At 56.3% G+C, this 18,650-nt stretch overlaps 4 protein-coding genes across 4 annotated transcripts; 1 reads left to right on the forward strand and 3 right to left on the reverse strand.

Moving 5' to 3' along the window:
- Window positions 1–1,584: 1,584 nt before the first annotated feature.
- On the reverse strand, window positions 1,585–3,621 carry E0L32_000048 (uncharacterized protein; the record flags this gene model as incomplete). Its single annotated transcript, XM_031139235.1, has 1 exon — window positions 1,585–3,621. One exon carries the CDS (start codon window positions 3,619–3,621, stop codon window positions 1,585–1,587), a length of 2,037 nt encoding a protein of 678 aa, XP_030997425.1.
- A 3,557-nt stretch (window positions 3,622–7,178) lies between these two features.
- On the reverse strand, window positions 7,179–10,258 carry E0L32_000049 (uncharacterized protein; the record flags this gene model as incomplete). Its single annotated transcript, XM_031139346.1, has 6 exons — window positions 7,179–7,322; window positions 7,375–8,017; window positions 8,083–9,060; window positions 9,120–9,344; window positions 9,440–10,128; window positions 10,214–10,258. 6 exons carry the CDS (start codon window positions 10,256–10,258, stop codon window positions 7,179–7,181), a joined length of 2,724 nt encoding a protein of 907 aa, XP_030997426.1.
- Window positions 10,259–14,573: 4,315 nt separating this feature from the next.
- Window positions 14,574–15,182, reverse strand: E0L32_000050 (uncharacterized protein; the record flags this gene model as incomplete). The annotated part of the gene is made up of 4 exons (XM_031139458.1): window positions 14,574–14,755; window positions 14,850–14,907; window positions 14,983–15,017; window positions 15,092–15,182. The coding sequence occupies 4 exons, from the start codon at window positions 15,180–15,182 to the stop codon at window positions 14,574–14,576; spliced, it is 366 nt and encodes a 121-aa protein (XP_030997427.1).
- Window positions 15,183–15,671: 489 nt separating this feature from the next.
- Window positions 15,672–17,511, forward strand: E0L32_000051 (uncharacterized protein; the record flags this gene model as incomplete). The annotated part of the gene is made up of 4 exons (XM_031139569.1): window positions 15,672–16,039; window positions 16,122–16,819; window positions 16,888–16,992; window positions 17,099–17,511. The coding sequence occupies 4 exons, from the start codon at window positions 15,672–15,674 to the stop codon at window positions 17,509–17,511; spliced, it is 1,584 nt and encodes a 527-aa protein (XP_030997428.1).
- Between the last annotated feature and the right edge of the window lie 1,139 nt (window positions 17,512–18,650).

Raw genomic sequence — 18,650 nt, forward strand, 5'->3', positions numbered from 1 at the left:
TTCTCCCCAGGGATAGCAAAACACCATCTCCGCGGGGCGGCAGGCGCACCCAGCAAGAGCAAGCAAGTGACATACCTACATGTATGTAGGCACGCCCTCTCTCTCTCTGCGACCGGACGAAAAGGCGACCAGAACGCCACTTCTCTTAACCTTTCCCCAACGAGGACCCAGAGCTGAACAATAGAGACAATAAGGTCGTCGATATGGGTTGCGCGCTAAATGCAAGCTGATAATCCTCATGTCTCACATTTTCCTCGTTCTGCATTAGATGGGCGGCGCCCCCCGGAGTAACCCCAATTATACGCCCATCATGTGTTTTTCCCTCTCGCAACTTTCGTCATTCCAGGTATAGGCCAGTCCCTTTTCCGTCCTCCCCGGCAAGCCACAATGGAGAACAGCAGAGTGGAAAGTGCCGTTCTACCCGCAAACCACGCCTGGGGTGTAGGAGCCGGTCAGTCGTCTTCCCCTCCCGGGCGCTTACACTATCGACGAAACAACAGCTCGCAGTGGTCGTCCACCTCCATCACCTTTGGGACAAGGCAGCCGAGCCCACAAGTACCGGCGCCGAGCTGGGGAGGGTTTAGCAAACCTTGGAATCCCTGCCCGCCCACTGCAGGCATCTTGATCAGCTGGGCCGTCGGGGGGTGTAAGAAACAAAGGAGGGGGTGGCCCCGTCCCCGGAACGACTCTGCATTCTAGAAAAGAGAGGAAAACGAAACGTAGCAGCATCCTGTGGTTACCTAAACCAGCCCCTTGCATATTCTGGTGATGACCGGCCTGTTATGGACGGTGGCCGGTGTTCAATGACAATAATAGCAACAGAGACAACAAGCAAATCCCAACGCAAGCCGCCGAGGCAGTGCCTGCGAGACCACCACACATAGTTGCAGGTGAGAAACCCCCCCTGGCCCCCAAATCAGGCCAACATCATTCTGCAGATAGCCCGGCCGTTCTAACTATCGCTGCTGTCAAAATCTTGCTCGGGCCCGAGCATCACGGTATCAAGGTTGCATGCAGTCGACCCAACAGAGAGGAAGGAGATTGTCACTGTCGTAAGCTGGGACCCCTGGGCTCGGAGACGAACCTCCTTTCGGCATCTACGCCCCAGACTTGCAGCCCTGAGGGTGTCCTTTCATCAGCGATCACAAGCCAGATTTGAAGGCGTCCATACTCGAGGATCTGTATCAAAAAGACGGTGGTACTATTGAGCAGGCAATATCTTTCAGTCTCATTGAAAGCTATGGGGAAGTGAGGCCGTGAAGAGTCGTTAATCTATCTGATTACAATTTTCCAAAAAAGTAATGAAGAAAGCAGAAAGAGGAAAAGAGAAAAGAGAACCGAGATATCCTAAACATGACTCCCGCAAATCCAACAGACAATAGACAACAGACATTAATCAAAAAGGAAATAGAGCATCAGAAACAGAAAACCAGTCAAGGAAAGAAGGAGAACAAAGTCCCCCTTTTGCGCCCAGCGCACCAGTCGTAGAACAAAGCAAACAAACTGCCAGACGCAAAAAAAAAAAAAAAAAAAAAAAAAAGGGATTCAAGTGCACGCATCCAATAACTCAACCAACCATTGCATTCACTCCTCCTCCTCGCCCTCGGCATCAACATCCTCGTTGTTGTTGCCGCCGCCGCCGCCAACTCCCCCAACCACAACAGTGGAGGAAGCCATGACCCGGGGCACAACCCGGCTGCCCCTGGACCCGGAAGACCTCCCGCCGCCGCAGGCGGACGACGACCCGGGCCCGGACTCAGCGCTCGTGGGCCGGTTGTTGTTCAGCTCCCACTGCTGCTCGCCGCTCCCGTCCGCAGCCGCCGCCGCCACCCTCCGGATGACAGCGACGTCGGGCCTCGACGCCCACGCGACAAGATCGCCGTCGTTCTCGCCGCCGAACCTGACGCGGCCGGTGCCGGCATCGCTGCCCGACGCGCCAGAGTTCGCCGTCGTGGAAGAAGAAGACGAGGCGCGCCCCTCGCGCTGCAGGTGCTTGGCGACGTGCTCCATGCGCTGGTCCCACGCTTCGCTGCCCTCGAAGACCTGGCCGCAGCCCGCAGACGGGCAGCCCATGAGCGTCGGCAACTTGCAGCGGCACCTCTCCGCCATTCTCTGCAAGTCCGGCAGCGAGTCCTCGTACTCCTGCATCTCGGCCTGGTCCGCGGCCGTGGACGACGACGACGAGGCCGACGGAGCGGCGGCCGTCGACGACGACGTCTTCTTCTGCAGCGCCTTGGTCGCGCGCCTGATGCTCTCCGGGCTGTGCATGCGCCGGAGGTGCTGCGTGAAGAGGTCCTTGCGGTTGAAGATGGACCCGTTGGGCAGGCTGGGCCCGGCGGCGCCGGCTTCTCCCGAGCCGGAGGAGGAGGTGGTGGTGGAGGGCGGGTTGGCGATCTCGGCGCACGTGCCCTGCGTGCAGAGCCAGTACGTGAGCACGATGTGCTGCGACATGACGTGCCTCTTCCACTCGTTCTTGCTCGAGAAGGTCGAGAAGCAGCCGGCAAAGTCGAACACGCAGCGGAAGTGCCGGTTGTGCTTGTGGTTCATGTGGTTCTGTAGCTCGGTGACATTGCGGAACCGCTCGCCACCCTGGCACTCGGGGCAGCTGTGCCTCTTGCCCGCCGTCGGCAGGCTGTCGATCTTGGTCTTCCTCTCCTTCGTATCCGGCTGCTGTGAACGCGAAGGGACGAGGCGCTTGTTCTTCGGGCGGCCTAGCTGCTTCCGGGGCGCTGCGGCAGGCTGGATGCGTCGCTTGGAAGATCGTCTGCCGGGCTTGTAGTCGTCGTCGTCATGCTCCCTCTTGGGCTTCCGCACGGGGACCTCTTCGGCACTGGAAGGGTAAGGATCTTCCTCGGGCTGGGGAGGAGGGTAGTTGTCCCATTGCGGTCTGTGATCTGGGATCCGGATCTCGTCCTTGATATCGGTGCCTATGTCCTCCGGGCTGGACGCTCGTTTCATCTCGAAGTCGGCTGGTGCCTGTTGGCTCCCGTAGTCCAGCTCGCATTGGCTACTGTAGCTGTGGTAGCTGTAGCTCCTAGGAGCGTACTCGAAGAAGCTGTTGTCATTTGGCACGCTCTCCACGGGGAGTTCCTGGTTCGGGTTGACCTCGTCCAGGCTCACGCAGGTCGCCATGCCCGTGCAATGATAGAGAACAGGGTGGTGCAGCTGCATCTCAGCAAGGAACCCGTTATGCGCGGACGTGGTCATGTTATGATCGGGAGGCGTCGAGGGTATGTTGCCCTCGTAGTTGGAGTCACTTCCTCCCGTGGGGCTGAGGGCACTGCTGCAGGTCGAGGACGTGGCGTGGAAGGAGAAAGGCGAGGTGTAACGGGGCTGTGATGCCGCTGGCATGATTGGCACTGGCCGCGCAGCGTTGTGATGATAGGGCTGTGAAGCCAGTGAGAGATGGAGGAACGCAGTCTTTTGGCCGTCCCCGAGATACTGCTGCATTGCCTGCTGGTGGCTCCACTGCCCGGCCATGAGGTGCGGCGAGCAGGTGCTATCGAGTAGAGGATCAATGTTGCCGAGGAATTCTCCAGTGATGTCCTGAGATGGCGGAGAAGGTAAGTTTGTGCCCTCTGCAAAGCGGACCGAGTTTTTATCGCAGCTAGAGTTGCCCATGGTGGATTGGGAGACGATGAAAAGGGGGGTTGGTCCAGAGATATGCGTCTTCCACAAGACGTAAAAAGGCCGTTCCTGGAGTAGCAAATAGCCCTGCCGTATACACTGAGTCTCGCGCACGAAGACGTGCCGAAGGTACTACCTATAGGTAGCCTTACGCCCAGTCAAGATGGACCGGGAGCCTGGTTGGCGAAAGGGGCGTGCCACCAGCGTGACAGCGGTAAGGGGCAGGCCGTTGCAGTACTCTCAAATGCAGGGTGGTCGTGGAGGAGTCGAGTTTGGTAGTAGATACTCGATCATTCGAGTTCTTACTCACACACCTGAAGGGAGGACACAAAATGTAGAAGATGGATATGGAAAGGAAAGGGGCATCATGGAGGCGGAGCATGCTCTGCTTTCATAAGTAAAAGGAGAGAGGCCTTTATAAACGGGCAAGAGTAAAAGGAAAACAGAATGGGAACGCCAACTTCCCATGTGCCTAACAGATCAACTTACACGAAGGGGGGGAGGGGTGTGGGTGTGTCTGGCGAGGGGAGGCCAGTCTTGGGGGGGGGAGACTGAGGAGCATCGAGCAGAGCAGACGCAGAGCCTCATCTACCTGGTACTTTCTCATACCGCATGGTGACTTGAGCAGACCCTGGCCAGTTGTGCATGTTCCAGCAGCGCTGTGGTGGCTTCCAGTCTCTCTCGTCTTGCAGACAGGACGAGCTGCAGCATCCCCTCCCATCTCCCTGGCGGCCCACCACACCTTCCACTCACTCTCTCACCCACCGGTTTCCCTGCCGCGCCGGCCCCCAGAAATTGGGGCAGGATGACCCCTTGAACCTGGCTTCTCGACCACCCTCTCGACTCTCGAGCTAGTCGGGTCCAAGATAGGATTATCCTGTGTAATAGAATTCTGTTGTGTGTCTCCGGTCGTGCGTGCTGAAAGGGTGAGAGACTCCCTCCTGGCGGTCTAAGCGCCTGTGCTTCCACGAGATAGCGGATATCATGACCAGGAGGCCGTGACGTGTGTGGGTGCGAGGAGGAGGACGACGACAAACACGTTCTGGGAGTTGCTGGCCGTGTGGCGCGCGCACCACGCTCCGGCCTGTGGTCTGGCTGATGACCCTGGGGCTGTTGGTACGCGGTCCATTGCCCATCACCAGGGTCCCTCCCCAACTACCGGGACTTCTGGTCCCAATGCTGTCATGGGTAGCATGCACAAACTTCACTCACTGTCACCTGTCTCTGCAGTGGCAGTGTTGCATCTTCCCCCCCTGCAGTGACATATCGCAGTCGTGTTAGTTGTCCGACCCAGCACGGAACGACGTCAACGAGTTGGGATGATGATGAGCCTAGAGATGAGCCCCATCCACTGTCTCTCCCCAAAGTAACAATCCGAGAATGCACCCCCGAACAAAGACGGCTGGCCTGGGGGGGGCGGTGATGAGTGGCTGTCCCAACGAGGCAACATTGCAGGCACTCCCTCCTCTCGCAGGCACCGCAACGCACCGCACCGCACGGCGAAGAATGTGATGGTCCAAGATTCGTCGACGACTAATCCCAGACCCAGACGGGCCTGCATGAATGAAGCAGGTCAGACGGGTTGCCGACTCAGACGAAAGAGCGGCAACGCAAACCTCACAGGCAGAGTTGCAATACCCCATTCCGTTGGGACCGGGAAGGGAACCTTGGAAGAGGCACGACAGGGGTCTTCAGAGTGCTGTGTGCCCCGTTTCTTAGGGCAGGCCTGCGGCGGGGGCCAAACCAAGGCCATCATCTGCAGGTCAGGTCGCTGTTCGCCGATTTGGAACCCTGCTCCTGCTCAGTGGAGTGGCCTGGCCGGGCCCCAGTTCGGGCAGGATCGCCCTTCAGCTGGTCTTTCGCTTAGAGCACCCATGGACTGGAGCCCCTCCTCTCTCCCCCCCCCCCCCCCAGTCCCTTCTGCCACTGAAGAGCAGAGCCTCATCTGCTCTCTTGTCAGGGAGGTCCTCATCGCCCACTCGGCATGCCCTCGACCTCTCCTCGTCGTTCCTCGGGGCTGTTTTGCTGGACAGACCTACCTAGGTAGCCGCCCATGGCCCAGCGCTCTGCCTTACCTAATCACGACTGTCCCCTCCTCCTTGTTAGGCACCTCCCACCAATCAATCCAACCATCCCATTGTCTCCCCCGGGCCGTTCCCTCTCCCCAGGCCACCCTCTCAGCTGGTAAGCTGAGACCTTCACTTTCAATGCGTGGCGTGCCCTCCTCCGCATCCTCTCATCACCGCGGGATCCTGTGATTTTTCTTTTTTACACCAGGGTTAGCCAGAACTCCCTCAGCACTTACACCCACACCCCACCGCCTCATGGGCAATTAGACGCCCAACACCTCTTCCGCCATTACACATACCATCGGGATTGACGGCAACTTCCTTTTGCTTGCCCCTCAAGACGGTCCCTGTTAATAATAGTTCTGCGTGTGAAGCACAAAGCAATGTCATCTGAGGGAGGCTAATGCAGAGAAGCGCCCAAAAGGCGACGAGTGTTGCCAGAGCAGTGACATACTCGCTCACCCACCCACTCGCCCGAGCCACGCGGGTGGTATGGACGGGCCGGTCCTTTAACTCAAATACTGATGGAGAGAGAGAGAGTGCCCAGGGAGTCACCAGCTACAATACAAGGTCTCCGTAGTCTAGACTGTCGGAGCCAGGAGAGTGCGCGTACGAGAGTATTCATGACAAGCCATGGACATGCAGATCGATCCAGAGTCTCCCAATGATCACCAAGAGGGTAATCTACCTGTCTGACAGCCCAAACGCTCTCACTTCCGAGAGGGATGACTGCCTAGCGCCATCATCGTCACCGTGATTGCACAGGTTTGCTTTTCAGTTTCTTGCCTCTCTCCACCCCATCGTATACCCCCCCGATCTATTTTCCCCTTCGCACAGGCAAAACGGGGCGCAGCCAAGCAGCCTTCTGCGCACCACCCAGGGCGGGCGGTGAAGCAGACGCCATGTGTGTGTTGTACCAAGCTGCCACCCTCCCATTTGCTCGCGACCTTGGGCGACCGCCTGACAAAGTTGCCTAGCTAGATGCCTTCCCAGAGGGCCAGCCTATCATCGGCTCTGCATGCCGAATCCGTGCCATGTTGTCGTGCTCTGTCCGTCTCCCTCTTCGATTGCCCCCTGATCCCACACAGGATACCAGTCTACCATGCGCTAGGGAGGACAAGTCAGCGTGCTTCTTCTCTCCACGTCAATGTCTCTGTTCTACACTGGGCATCAAGGACACCACTTTCTTCGACCCGTCCCACAAACCCAACATCTATCTATCCGGTCGACACGAGGGGAACAATCCTGGCAGACCGGCACTGAGTGTATTAGTCCAGGTCCACAAGTCCAGGATCGCCAAGCAGATAGGCTTCAAGTTGTTTTATTGGAAGGAGGTCATCAGCATTGCTATTAAGAATCGTCGTAGAAACTAGATCATCATGGTATCTCTAAGGCTGCCCATCCAAACACGATCAAAGCCAGAATTCCGGGAAAAAAGAACAAGTAAACCTCCGTTGCGAATTGGACAAGAAACCAGAAAGCTCAATGTGAAGCCTTTGATGGACCATCCTCAGGCGGATCATGGTACTCCTTTTTGCAGGACCTACAACGTTCATGGCCACATCCTGCAGTGATACAGCTGAGCGTTGTATCCCAGTTCATTAGAACGGGGTCTTGACAGGAGCACTAGAGTAGCGATCAGTATATGCAGTAAGTCAAGTTCTTTGGGATTACGAACGCAATTCCAGAATGTCTCCTGCTTCGGATGTCTCGCCTGCCTCTTCTTTTTCGGAACGGCCGCTGCTCGGTCATCCCTCGAGGGCTTGCGCTTGTTGCCACGGCGGGAGGCATGATTGGTAGATTCATCTGGGTTGGCGTTGCGTTGAGTTGAACTAGAGGGAGCCTTTTCGTTTGAGGAGTTGTGCTGCTGATCGACATATACCCACTCCGACATCTCTTTCTTCACAGAGCCGTTTCGGCCCCAGATGTGGTCGTCAATGTGATCGTACCTCTTGGACAACGCGCCGCCTCCGGCATGCTTCAACGTGATCTCGACAATTTCCTGGCACAAGCCACACCAGAACCTGTCCTCGCAGCCATTGCCGAACCGGCATTTCTCCAACCTCTCCTCGACAGCGGCTGCGTCGTCCACCAGGTGCGTTTCGCGAAGATGCTCCTTGGCCAAGTCTCGGCTGTAGTAGACCTTTCCACAGCAAATGGCTGCGTCGTCTTCCAGCGTTTCGCTTTCGCTGCACCTCCATGCCTCTCGCTGGACGTGTTGACTGGTCTCATGTCTCTTCCAGTCATTCTTGCTGCCGAATTTCTTGACGCACTGTGGGAACGTGCAGCCGTAGGGTTTGCTATGGCGCTTCATATGCTTCCTAGGATAAAGGTGTTAGTGTGCGGGACTCCCCAACATGTAGAGGACTTCGGATACTATACTCACTTCAACTCGCTCGGTCGAGAAAACCGGCTCCCACACTCCGGGCACACAGTATCACCGCTGGTATTGCTGCTGCTGGCACCACGTGTAGGCGGGACTGCCTGGCCTGTTTTTCCGGGAAGAGGCTTCGGCCTTTCGCAGCCGCTGAGATTCTTGAGAACTAGCTCCAGGATGGGTCCGTCCACGCTTTTGAGTTCGTGCAATACGGCGTCTGCGTCCAGCCCCGCCAACAGGCCTTCTTTCTTGGGGGAGTGAGCTGGCGAAGCTTCTGCTGCCGGGTCTTCCACGTCAGAACACTCCGCCTGCGGTTGCTTGGCCTGCTGTGCTTCGACCGGCCCTTCAGCATCCGTCGAATTTGATGGTGCTCTTGCGTCATCCGAGGTACTCCCGAAGTCATTATGCACCTGGTTATCGCCGGGTCCCATCACAAATGTCGTTGTCTGCTCGTGATCATCTGAGAACACCCCTATCTGGTCGCTTTGTTGGGCGCTTGTACAAAGGGCATCGCTGTCCAACCTTTTGGCGGTCTCTGGCCAAACATCGGGGCCATCAGAGTCAATGAATGATGACGTATCTGAGACTTCTTGCCCGTTCTCCTGCAATGAAGATGACTCTTCCCTGAGTCTACCATCGTCCGTTCGTTGTGGATTGCAAGATTTAAGTTCCTCAGACGGCACGTCGTCTGCTTGGATGCAAGAGGGAGCTTTCACTCTCTCCTGCAGTTCTGATTCCTCTGGGCTCAGAGAGAGGGTGAAAGGAGGGGGCAGGAGCTGGCCTGAATCGTCGCGTCGGACGAAGTGTTGGCCCCCGAGGGGATCCTTCGAGTCCGCTATACTGCTGTTGGGAAGATGATCGGTCTGATCCATATCCGGATAGCCTGAAGTAAGTATGACGGATCCAGGACGGTCCTCTGGAATCATAGGGTAGGCCATAGACGTGCCAAGGCCAGCAAGGTTGTCCGACATGTGACTCGCATTTCGACTGCACGGAGTAAGTTGAACAGGTTGCACAGGAGAAGAACAAGATAGGTTCTGACATACCTAGTCACTAAAAACTCATCCAGGTTCACCTGGTCGAGATCGACCTTGTGCACCTTTTTTAGATGGCTCTTGAAGTTGTCTGCTCTCGGCCAGGGCTTCTTAGCTTTACAATTACCAAGATGGCACTTGTAGCCCTCATCGCCGTTGGAATGCTTGCTCTTCCTGTGCCGATCGAGATCGTTCGTTGTGCCGAATCCTTCACGGCTGCGATCACACCCGGGAAAGCTGCAGCGGAATGGTTTTGTATGCCGTGCAATGTGCTTCCTTGACCTCGCAATCAGAATTTGATTAAGCTACATGGGAGAAGGAGGGCTACCTACTTCTTCTCGGATGGGGTCTTCAAAAGCTTTTTACACTCTTGACACCATAGATTGGTATCTCTCGTAGGTGGAATCAGCGAGAATTGAGCGGCTCTTGAGTCATTGTAATGAGAGTGGTGGCGGTCCCTCTCGCCGACCTGGGAAGGGTGAGAGCTAGCATCCTGGAAGGAGAATTGTGCAAGATCTTCATTGACGCTTTGTGTCTCAGGGCCACGATCAAGGTCGCCAGGGATAGAGGGGTTGCCAACGCTCACTCTTGCAGCACTCCCATATCCCGAGTCTGAAGGAGTGATGATATTGGAATCGCAGTCTGATAACACAGTGCCATCCCTACATGGGCCATACGGCATGTGATAGGGCCTGTGCTGGAGGCCGTTTGGGAAGTTGCTGGAGCGTGGTTCATCGATACGGGAGGGTAGAGCCGACCCCCTCACCGGGTTCCAAGGGGCATCGCGGTTGGTCCAGTCGATCACCGTACTGTTGCTGCTGTTGTTCATTGACCGGCTGAGATGCAACCCAAACCCGCCGGTAGTCCCTTTTGAACCCAAGAAAGCGAGTTGTTGGAAATAGTTAGGGGTGGAATAAGATCCCCTGTTGCTCTCGGCCAGTCTTGTTTGATCCATGCTGCCGAATGCTAACGACATGCTAGGAATGCGAAACGCTTGGTCATCTCTTTGGGTAGAGGTAGGCTATCATCTGTTAGTGCTGGATGGCCACCTCCGTGAGGGCGCGATCGAAACACCGACACACGACAGAAAGGGAGGTGTTCCGTACCATCCTATTGTCCCGGAAGGGACCAGAAAAGGGAGGCATCGTCATGATTTCTACTTGGTAGCACGAGCGTCAAGAAATGGGCGGCCACTTTGGGATCGTGGTCACTGGCGAGCAGAGGGGAGGCCCGGGCCGGGAGAGAGACGGAGGGTGGTGTAATGCTGTGTCCGGTCTTTCCAGGTTGCAATAAGCCGTAGCCTCAAAGCGCGATCCGATCACATATTACAATGCAGTACCAGGGGTCCGGAGTCGAGATATGGGTTGGATGTCATGGGCATTTAAGTCGCGGGAGCAAGCATTAGTCGGTGGGAAAACAGACCAAAATCCACAGAAAGAGGAGACAACAGCAGCCCAAAAGATTGGGAAAGGCGAGGCAGACTTGAGAGAAATGCGTGAGAAGGGCGAGAAGCCCACATCCAACGCAATGCTGGCTGTTCTGGTGCAAATAGGTGTAGGCAAGTATGGTTCGCGATCCAGTCGGAGAGAGCACTAATAGAGGGAAAGGATGTCCTCCCGCACCATAGATCGAAGAACGGGCAAAGAAGCTAATATCCTGGAGTCAGAACAGATGTCTTGAGCATTTGATTGACTTGGCGGCGAGATGCCGAGTGCGAGGCCAGCTCTGGATTGAGGCCTGATTAGAGAACCAGAGGACCAGAGCGACAGCAGTAGCTGCCCGATCATCCGGATTGCGAAAGAAGGCCAGATTCAAGAGAGCCGCGAAGGGCATGTACGGAGTAGGGAGAGATTGCAGAGATGCTTGGGAGATTGGACACCTGCCCAGTTTCGCTGCCCATTTCTGAAAGTGAGGCGGCCAATGTGGTTGCCTTGGTTGCCTAAACGTGTGGACAAGTCTTATTGGCCAGTGCATTCTTCACACCGAAATTCAAGCATGATCGTCGATTGGCAGCCCCCCCTGAAATCTACCGTCCATTTGCAAAGCTTGAGCCTTTCCGACCCTCTCTGCTTGAGCGGTGATGAGGAGTAGACTGAGTAGTCCTTCTGCAGAGCCGCGATCTATCATTCTTCCACAGGGCCGCGCAGCCATCCCAACACCCTTGCATCCGGATCTCGGAAACCCGGCCAGCCCTTGCACAGAAGTACAAACACATGAAAAAAATGCTGACTGTGGAGAATAGGCGGTGTGCTCTGCTTTGTCATCGAGAACAATGGCCAAGCCATCATTTCTTCTGTGTATCTTGGTATCGAGCTCTTGACCAAAGTCGCGGAGGTCGGCCTCTGGAACAAGGCTTTCTAGTCAGCCTATCACTGTCCTTCACATAGATGCTGTCAAATCATCAAGCAAGTCAGAGTACTATCGCATTTTGCAACCCTCAGAGTGCTGCCCGATCACTCTCAACACCACTGTGCCGAGTCTCGTAGTCAAAGGGCGAATGTCATGCAAGTCGCAGACCAGTCATCACCCAAAGACAACTTGACTGCAGGCAAACTGCCGCTGTTAGGAGGGCTTTGACCCTGCGCAAGCCACCTTCATCAGAATTGTCCAGGGGGCAGTGTTGCTTTGATTCGAGGGTGTTTCCTGGCAAGTGAGGGCTTTGTTTGTAACCAGGGCGTGCCCCATCATCCTGTGTCACGGCATCAAGCAAACATGCTAGATGTCGGGCATCGTGCCCTTGTTTGCCACTTTTCCCAGACGATAAGTCGACCAGAAAAAAGCAAAGCACAACCCATGTGCTTATGTCGTCGGACAGCAGAAGTGTTGTCGATATCCTTGCACGTCTAGAGACCGCTGTGTTGCATCGAAGAGAGCGAACCACGTCCATTGCATTACATCCAAGGTACTCTGAAAGACTCTAGGATACTTGAACCCAGATTTGAAGGATCTACGGCCGTAGCTTGTGAATGTTGACGTTACATGAGCTTCTCCAAGTGGATAGATATTCCGTGATCATACCTGCGACGTATATGCTAGACAGGATATGCCCAGAGCCGAAGCGGTGAAGTTTTGATCTGCGGTTTGTTTGGACGGCTTGCATCAAAGCTGGCAAACTGAGTGCTGACTGTATGTTTGTACGAGGTAGACAGGGTGTCGGATAGCATCCGGCCTCGCCAAGAGTCCTGCGCCTTTGACATTGACAGCATTGCCTACATGACGCAGTCATACACCGAGAAAGAGGATCACGGCGGATGAGCTCGCTAAGTATCCTGCAGACATTGGATGATAGAAGCTGGTCATACGGAAATCATGGGCCACATCATGTCGTCCCCTCGATCCAGTGCAAGTCCTCGAGGATTGACCTCTTGGGTTGTCGTCAAACTGGATTCTCCCTTTGCAATTGTGAGCGTATCAACACGTCCTGGATCCAATCAGATGCACGCCTCTAGCGAGCATCCTCCTCAGGCAAGCGAGGCGGTTGTCACCATGAGTCGTACCCGCAGCGGCAGCTGCCGGATGTTTGCTTGCTCGTTGGTCCCCTGCACACGCCTCGCTGCCCGGGCCGAGGAAGCGGCAGCAAGCCCAGGCCGTTATTGTCCAGGCCCGAGTCCCTGGTACACGGAGGTCGATCAAAGGGTGACATGGTGTACACTCGATGCATCATGACAGGAGATCCGCGCCAGCACGCAGGTCTAGATCCTGCAAAGATGAACAAGACGTCGCTTATTTCATGCGTAATTTTTACTTGAAACAGCCGTGTATACAACTGTGAGAGCCGCAAGAGCAATTTAGCGCGTGTGTCGACTTAAAGAACCAACGTACGTAAGGTTCAAGTAACTCTCGCGATACTCTCTGCGGCAAGATCAAGTACCTGGGCCGCTTTCAACACCTGGTCTCCTGCAACTGGCACGGGGATCGCTTCCGGCATGATGTGGAGTTAGAGCAATGTGATAGTTCGTTTTCGAAGAGAAGAGTTCAAAGATAGTAAAATTGCGCGGTCCACTTCACTTCCATGCAAGCTGTATCAAGAGTTGTACACTTTGAGCTGCTCAACCAGGTTTGCACGGCTCTTTACACACTCTCGAGACGCCACTAGCCAGTATGCTTCGTAGCAGGGGAGTACCATTGACGAACAAACAATATAAGTAGCTTGGAGCCCTTGCCAGTGAATCCTGAAAAATGCATTCGACAAAGCCGTTTCAGTCTCACGACCAGCCAGAGCTCCCACAAGCTGTGAGAAGTCTTATTCGAGTGAAGAAGCTTTCTCTAAAGGTACCACTCCCTCTATCCATTCATTGGGAAACACCCTGCAAAAGTTATCTATGCTCACTACGTTCCAACTACCAGGCGAACCCAACACACCACCACACATTGTCAGACCCCGAAACACTACAATATCATCATCATCATGTGCGACTGGGAAGAGTTCGCCTTCACCTGTGGCTGCTCGGTGCGCCGGCTGAGATCCTACTGCCACTTTGCTCGCAACGACCCAAACCACCAGTGTTTTGGCGTCAAGCGCCTCCGCTACATTTGGGAACAGGGGGTGATGTGCGATCAGTGCATTGCCGCCTCGCAGCAGAGAAGGGGCCACAACAATGGTCAGTGGTAAATTGTTGTCGGTGATCCACTGTTGGTCAAGGTGTGCCAGTCGCCGTCGTTTTGCATTGGAAGCAGCAGGGGCAGAGCCGTGTAAGAAGAGGGAGTACTGACACTGGGATCGTCTTGCAGGAAACCGACAACATCGACGTTGACTCAAGCCAACTGGACCTAGGGATGGCTTGGACATGGCTACAGGAATTCGGGGACAAAAGCAAGACTTAGGCACCTACTTGGCATAGAAAATTGACTTACATTGTGATCGATGATTGCGTACAGCAAAGCCATGACTGAGTGGCAGCATTCGAAACCCTGAAGCATGTCGATGCAGTGGCAAGGGACATTGACAGTTGCAAAAACTCTCGCTAATCTCGGAATGCACAAGAATGCCGTAGATGGATATCCGGTAAGGGACAGCATGCAAGTGCTCGAACTCGGCAGCACAGCAGGGGAAAATGCCCGATAGCTTCGAGGCGTGGTGTTGGCAGCCGCTGTAATGCTAGCGATGTCCATCAAACTGCATGAGATGATCTTCTGTACCACTCGAGATCGCAGAATCCAGAAAATTCCATGCATTGGGGTGTGACACGTCTCTCTACAAATGTAGCCAGAAGGCGAAGTGCAGCAACAGTAATTACAATCCGCTTCATGCTTGCGGCAGCTTGCTTGAAAGTCTCTCACCGCATCTCCTACGACCACTTATGTCGACAGGCATTGGATTGGACCTTTTTGCTATCTCACATACATATCTTGACACAGATCGTGCATCACATGCGGTGAGTGACAGGTCTCGATTGCGACCTGCATATGAAGCCAGCCATGAGTACAAAAGGTCTACTCTGCAGGACAGACATGACGAGGAGCCGCTCACTCAGTATTCGTCGCACCGACCACCTTTCCTACCACATTGTAGCGCTTGCTGAAGAATGTTACCCAGTCGTTCAGAGTGCTCTTCTGGTTGTCGTCCAGATCGTGCCACTCGGGTTTGACGTCTTCTGCCTTGGTAGATACTTTGCCCAGTGCTCTCGACGCATCATGCCCGGCAAACGCTGCGATATAAATTAGTATTTGTATGTGTGTTTGTGTGTGTGCCTCGAAGATGCAAAACACAACGCCCCTGGCCAGCCTCCATGACAGTCTTACCATGGTACGAGCCTCCAGGCTGATATGCCTTGTTACCGGTAACATCGTAGACCGTGCCCTGCAAGCTGTATTAGGAGATGAGGTTCCCAATTGAACATAGTGGTGAGCTATAAGATGTCTTGAGTTCACACACCTTGATGGCGACATAGCATTTCCCTCCATTGACTCCTAGAGTCAGAAAGTCAGAAGAACCTTCATGAGATAAGTGCCCTTTTGACATCAAGCGAGATATCAGGACATACCATCGGCCTTTGCCAACTCCTCGAGGGTGATGGGGTCATCCTTGGGAGGATCAAGGTTGACGGGGGTCTTCGGCTCGAACTTGCCAGCCATGATGCCGAGAATGCGGTGCGGTGTACCACTGTGACTTTCTTAAGGGATATCGAGACGGGTTCTAAGATTCAGCCGTACAGCACTAGAAGTATGAGTAGAGTAAAAACTCTCAATAAATCGTACAGATTCAGGAGCCCCGGAAGATCAACGATTCACAATCAATTGGGGTGAAGTCGAGGTCGATGCCGGGACCTGGGGTTTTAGCATGTGGGATCGATGGGGAACGCAGGTACGCCATAGCGGGTATCGCGGACCCAACTCAGCCAATGAAACGGTCCGTTTTAGGGAGCTCCGAAAAGAAATTGGAGAGTATGGGAAGCTCCTTCGTCGGCGCACGTCGGCATCGTCATCCATCCGTGCCAGTGTCTGAACCGAAGCTCATCCCCCTCTCGGCAGACGGCCCCAACATAACTACATCACAACCAACCCGTCGCAACCAACCCGGCACAACCAGCGCACCGCACTCTGCATGAACGCCACCCGTGAGCAATGTTGAGAACACTCGAGCCCGTCCGAGCTCGGGTGGCCATCCGCCCGCTCCCCTGCGGCGCCCACAGACTGCAGCTCCACGTCCAAGTATCGCATTCGAGACTGGCTTCCGCGCCATTCAGAGCCACAGCCACGGTCGTCCTTCCTTCAATTCACCATGCGCGGTATCAATCGCTTTCGGGAACCGGCGGTCACCATGGCCAAGCGCCGCCTCCTCCTCCGCCGCCGCCCCCGCGACCCTCCTTCGGCCGCCTACTCCTGCGCGTCGTCGGCGGCAGCTTCAGAAACCTCTTCTCGGCATTCCGCGGCCGGAACCTAAAGACGCTCTACCGCCAGAACCCCGAGGAACTCGTCCTCGCACTCGCCATGTAAGTCTAGCACCCCCACGCGAAACTGCAGCTCCTTCGCCGCCTGCTGACCTCATCCCTCTCCCCCCTTCTCCTCACGCAGCCTCGCCGCCTTCATCTTCATCTTCGCCTACGTCGTCCGCATCTACTTCACCTACTTCTACTCGCGCCAGTTCACGCGGTACCCGGCCCCCGTCGCCAAGTCGCTCCGCCGCGCCCTCTACTTCAGCAACTACTCGCCCGACCCGCCGCGCGCGCTCAAGTACTACAAGCTAGCTCTGGAGCAGTGCGAGGAGCTGCGCATGGACCCCTTCTCCGACGACGTCATGGGCATCAAGATCCAGCTGGCCGCGTGGCTCGAGCAGACGCAGAACTTCAGGGGCGCCATCAAGATCCTCGAGGTACTCCTCGGCGACTGCAGGCGCTGGGTCGAGGTCATGGAGAAGAGCGCCAGGGACGGCACGCTGCCCAAGCCCGCCGCGCCGCCGCCGCCCGCCGCTCTCCCTGCCGCCGCAGACAGAGGCGGCTCTGCGAACGGACAGGAGCAACAGGCTACCGACGTCCCGGTTGAGACCATGTGGGGCAAGAGGGCAAGACTGCTTGGGAAGGCTGTCGGTATCAGCGTCAAGCTGGGCGAGCTCTACTCGGACGAGCATGTCCTCGAGTACGACCTGGCACACGAGCGGCTGACATGGTCAGTCGAAACGGCCCTCAAGGAGCAGCAGCGAAGGAATACAGAGGGCACCAAGGATGGCGAAGGGAAGTGGATGAGCCCCGAAGAGATCGGCGGCGCTCTCGAAGGTACGCATTCCTTCAACCTTACCCGGGTCACGACCGATCTACGGTGGAAAACTAACTCTCTAGCACAGCCCTCGGTCACAGCTACGAGTCGCGGTCGCAGTTCCACCTCGCGATCCCCTTGTTCTTTCAGGCGCTCAACCTCTGCCGCGACCCTTGTCACAGCGCCGTCTTAAGTAAGCACTGATTATATATACCTGTCTACCCCTATCCGCTGTGCGCATGCCGCCATGCCGCAACGAGCAAAAAAAGGCTAATCGTTTTCCGCCCCCGCAACCTTAGTGAACAACCTCGCCGTCTCCTACGCCCAGCACCCGGTCCTCGCCCCGGGCCAGGCGCTAGCGGGCAGCACAGCCTCCGCCCCAGCAGCAGCAGCAGCCGCCGGTGCAACAGTCCAGCCGGCCGAGCTGACGGTGCCCCAGGCCAGGGACCGGAGCGAGTACGTCGAGTCGGCCCGAAGGTGGGCGCAAAACGCCCGCAGGCAGGCCAGGGAGCCCCAGGGCGAGCTGCGGACGCCGGAATGCGACCAGGCGTGCGCCGTGGCGCTCTGCACCCTGGCCGACGTCGAGGCGCTGTCCGGCCGCCCCAGCGAGGCGCGCAGGCGGTATCTCGAGTGCGCCGAGCTCAGCAAGAAGATCGGCTTTGACGCGGGCGTGAGCCAGGCCCAGGCTGGCCTGCGCAAGCTCCCCAAATGAGTCAAGGAGAGCAGAGAGCTACCATCCTCGTTGTGTGACAGGCGCCCCCCCCCCCCCCCCCCCCCCCCCCCCCCCCCCCCCCCCCCCCCCCCCTTTCCCCCAACGCCTTCGGGACATGGGCGTAGTAGCAACAGAGGAGACGAGGAGAGAAAGGGTGGGGGAGGCGGAGGTTGCGGAAGGCCGCCTTGCCAGAAAAGCTCCGGAGCTGGCACAGAGTTGTGCAGCATGCGGGCTGTGCCGCCTGCATGAACAGCTTCCGTCGAGGACCCCTTGTTATCTACGAAGTCGGTCAGTCGCCCACTGCGGTGGACGAGCCACCCCAACAATTCCGCTGCCTTTGCTGCGGAACATGGAGGGTGTTTCCTGGACGCTCCAGGCCTACGAAGGAGGGGGGGGGGGGGGGGCCGGGTACCGTCGCCGTTTGCTCTTGACAGAAGCATGCGGCGCGGGATTTGATCAGGCAGCTGCTTCCATCGTTGGACTTACGAAGTTAATGGCACGTTGTTAGGAGCAATCTCCGGACCAGAACGATGGCGGGGTCGCCCCCAATCATGTCACGGCGTTTTGTGGTTGGCTTGCACGCAGTATTGTAACGGTAGATCACCTCTCCCCCCTCCCTTCGGGTATGGCCTGATATCTCCTTCGTCCCCCCCGTCGGACGCGGATGTGTGAAATGTTAGCTTCACCGCCGGATGGCTCGCAGACAGATAGACAATCTTTGCCCGTTTCTCTGACTCAGAAGGGCGCACGTGGCGGCGACCGCTCCTTCCTGCTTGTCGTTCCTTTTGGTCCTGGGTGTGTGTGTGTGTGTCTTTTTGACCTGCATTGATAGCAAGCTTTTGGATCCCTTTTTGAGTTGGGAAAAAGGCTCGCGGGAAGCGCATACATATGCATGGCGAGACCATTTCACACCCCTCGCGCGCCAATGGCGTGCGCTCCTCTCGACCAGGGGTGGCAGTGCAGAGTGAATTGTCATGCCGCCCAGAGGGGAGGTGGCCAATAGTATGCGCTGCAACCCTGCCGTTCGGGAACCGTACCCTGGTGGTCAGACGAAGCGGCAGGTATTGTCAGCGTTGCCACTTTTGCGACCAAGGGGAGGTCTGTCTTCACTCCCAGCACCTTGGACCCGGGGCAGGGCC

The sequence above is a fragment of the Thyridium curvatum genome, assembly GCF_004353045.1.
Source record: "Thyridium curvatum strain D216 chromosome Unknown NODE_1_length_1224711_cov_81.814160, whole genome shotgun sequence".
NCBI classification, from domain to species: domain Eukaryota; kingdom Fungi; phylum Ascomycota; class Sordariomycetes; order Thyridiales; family Thyridiaceae; genus Thyridium; species Thyridium curvatum.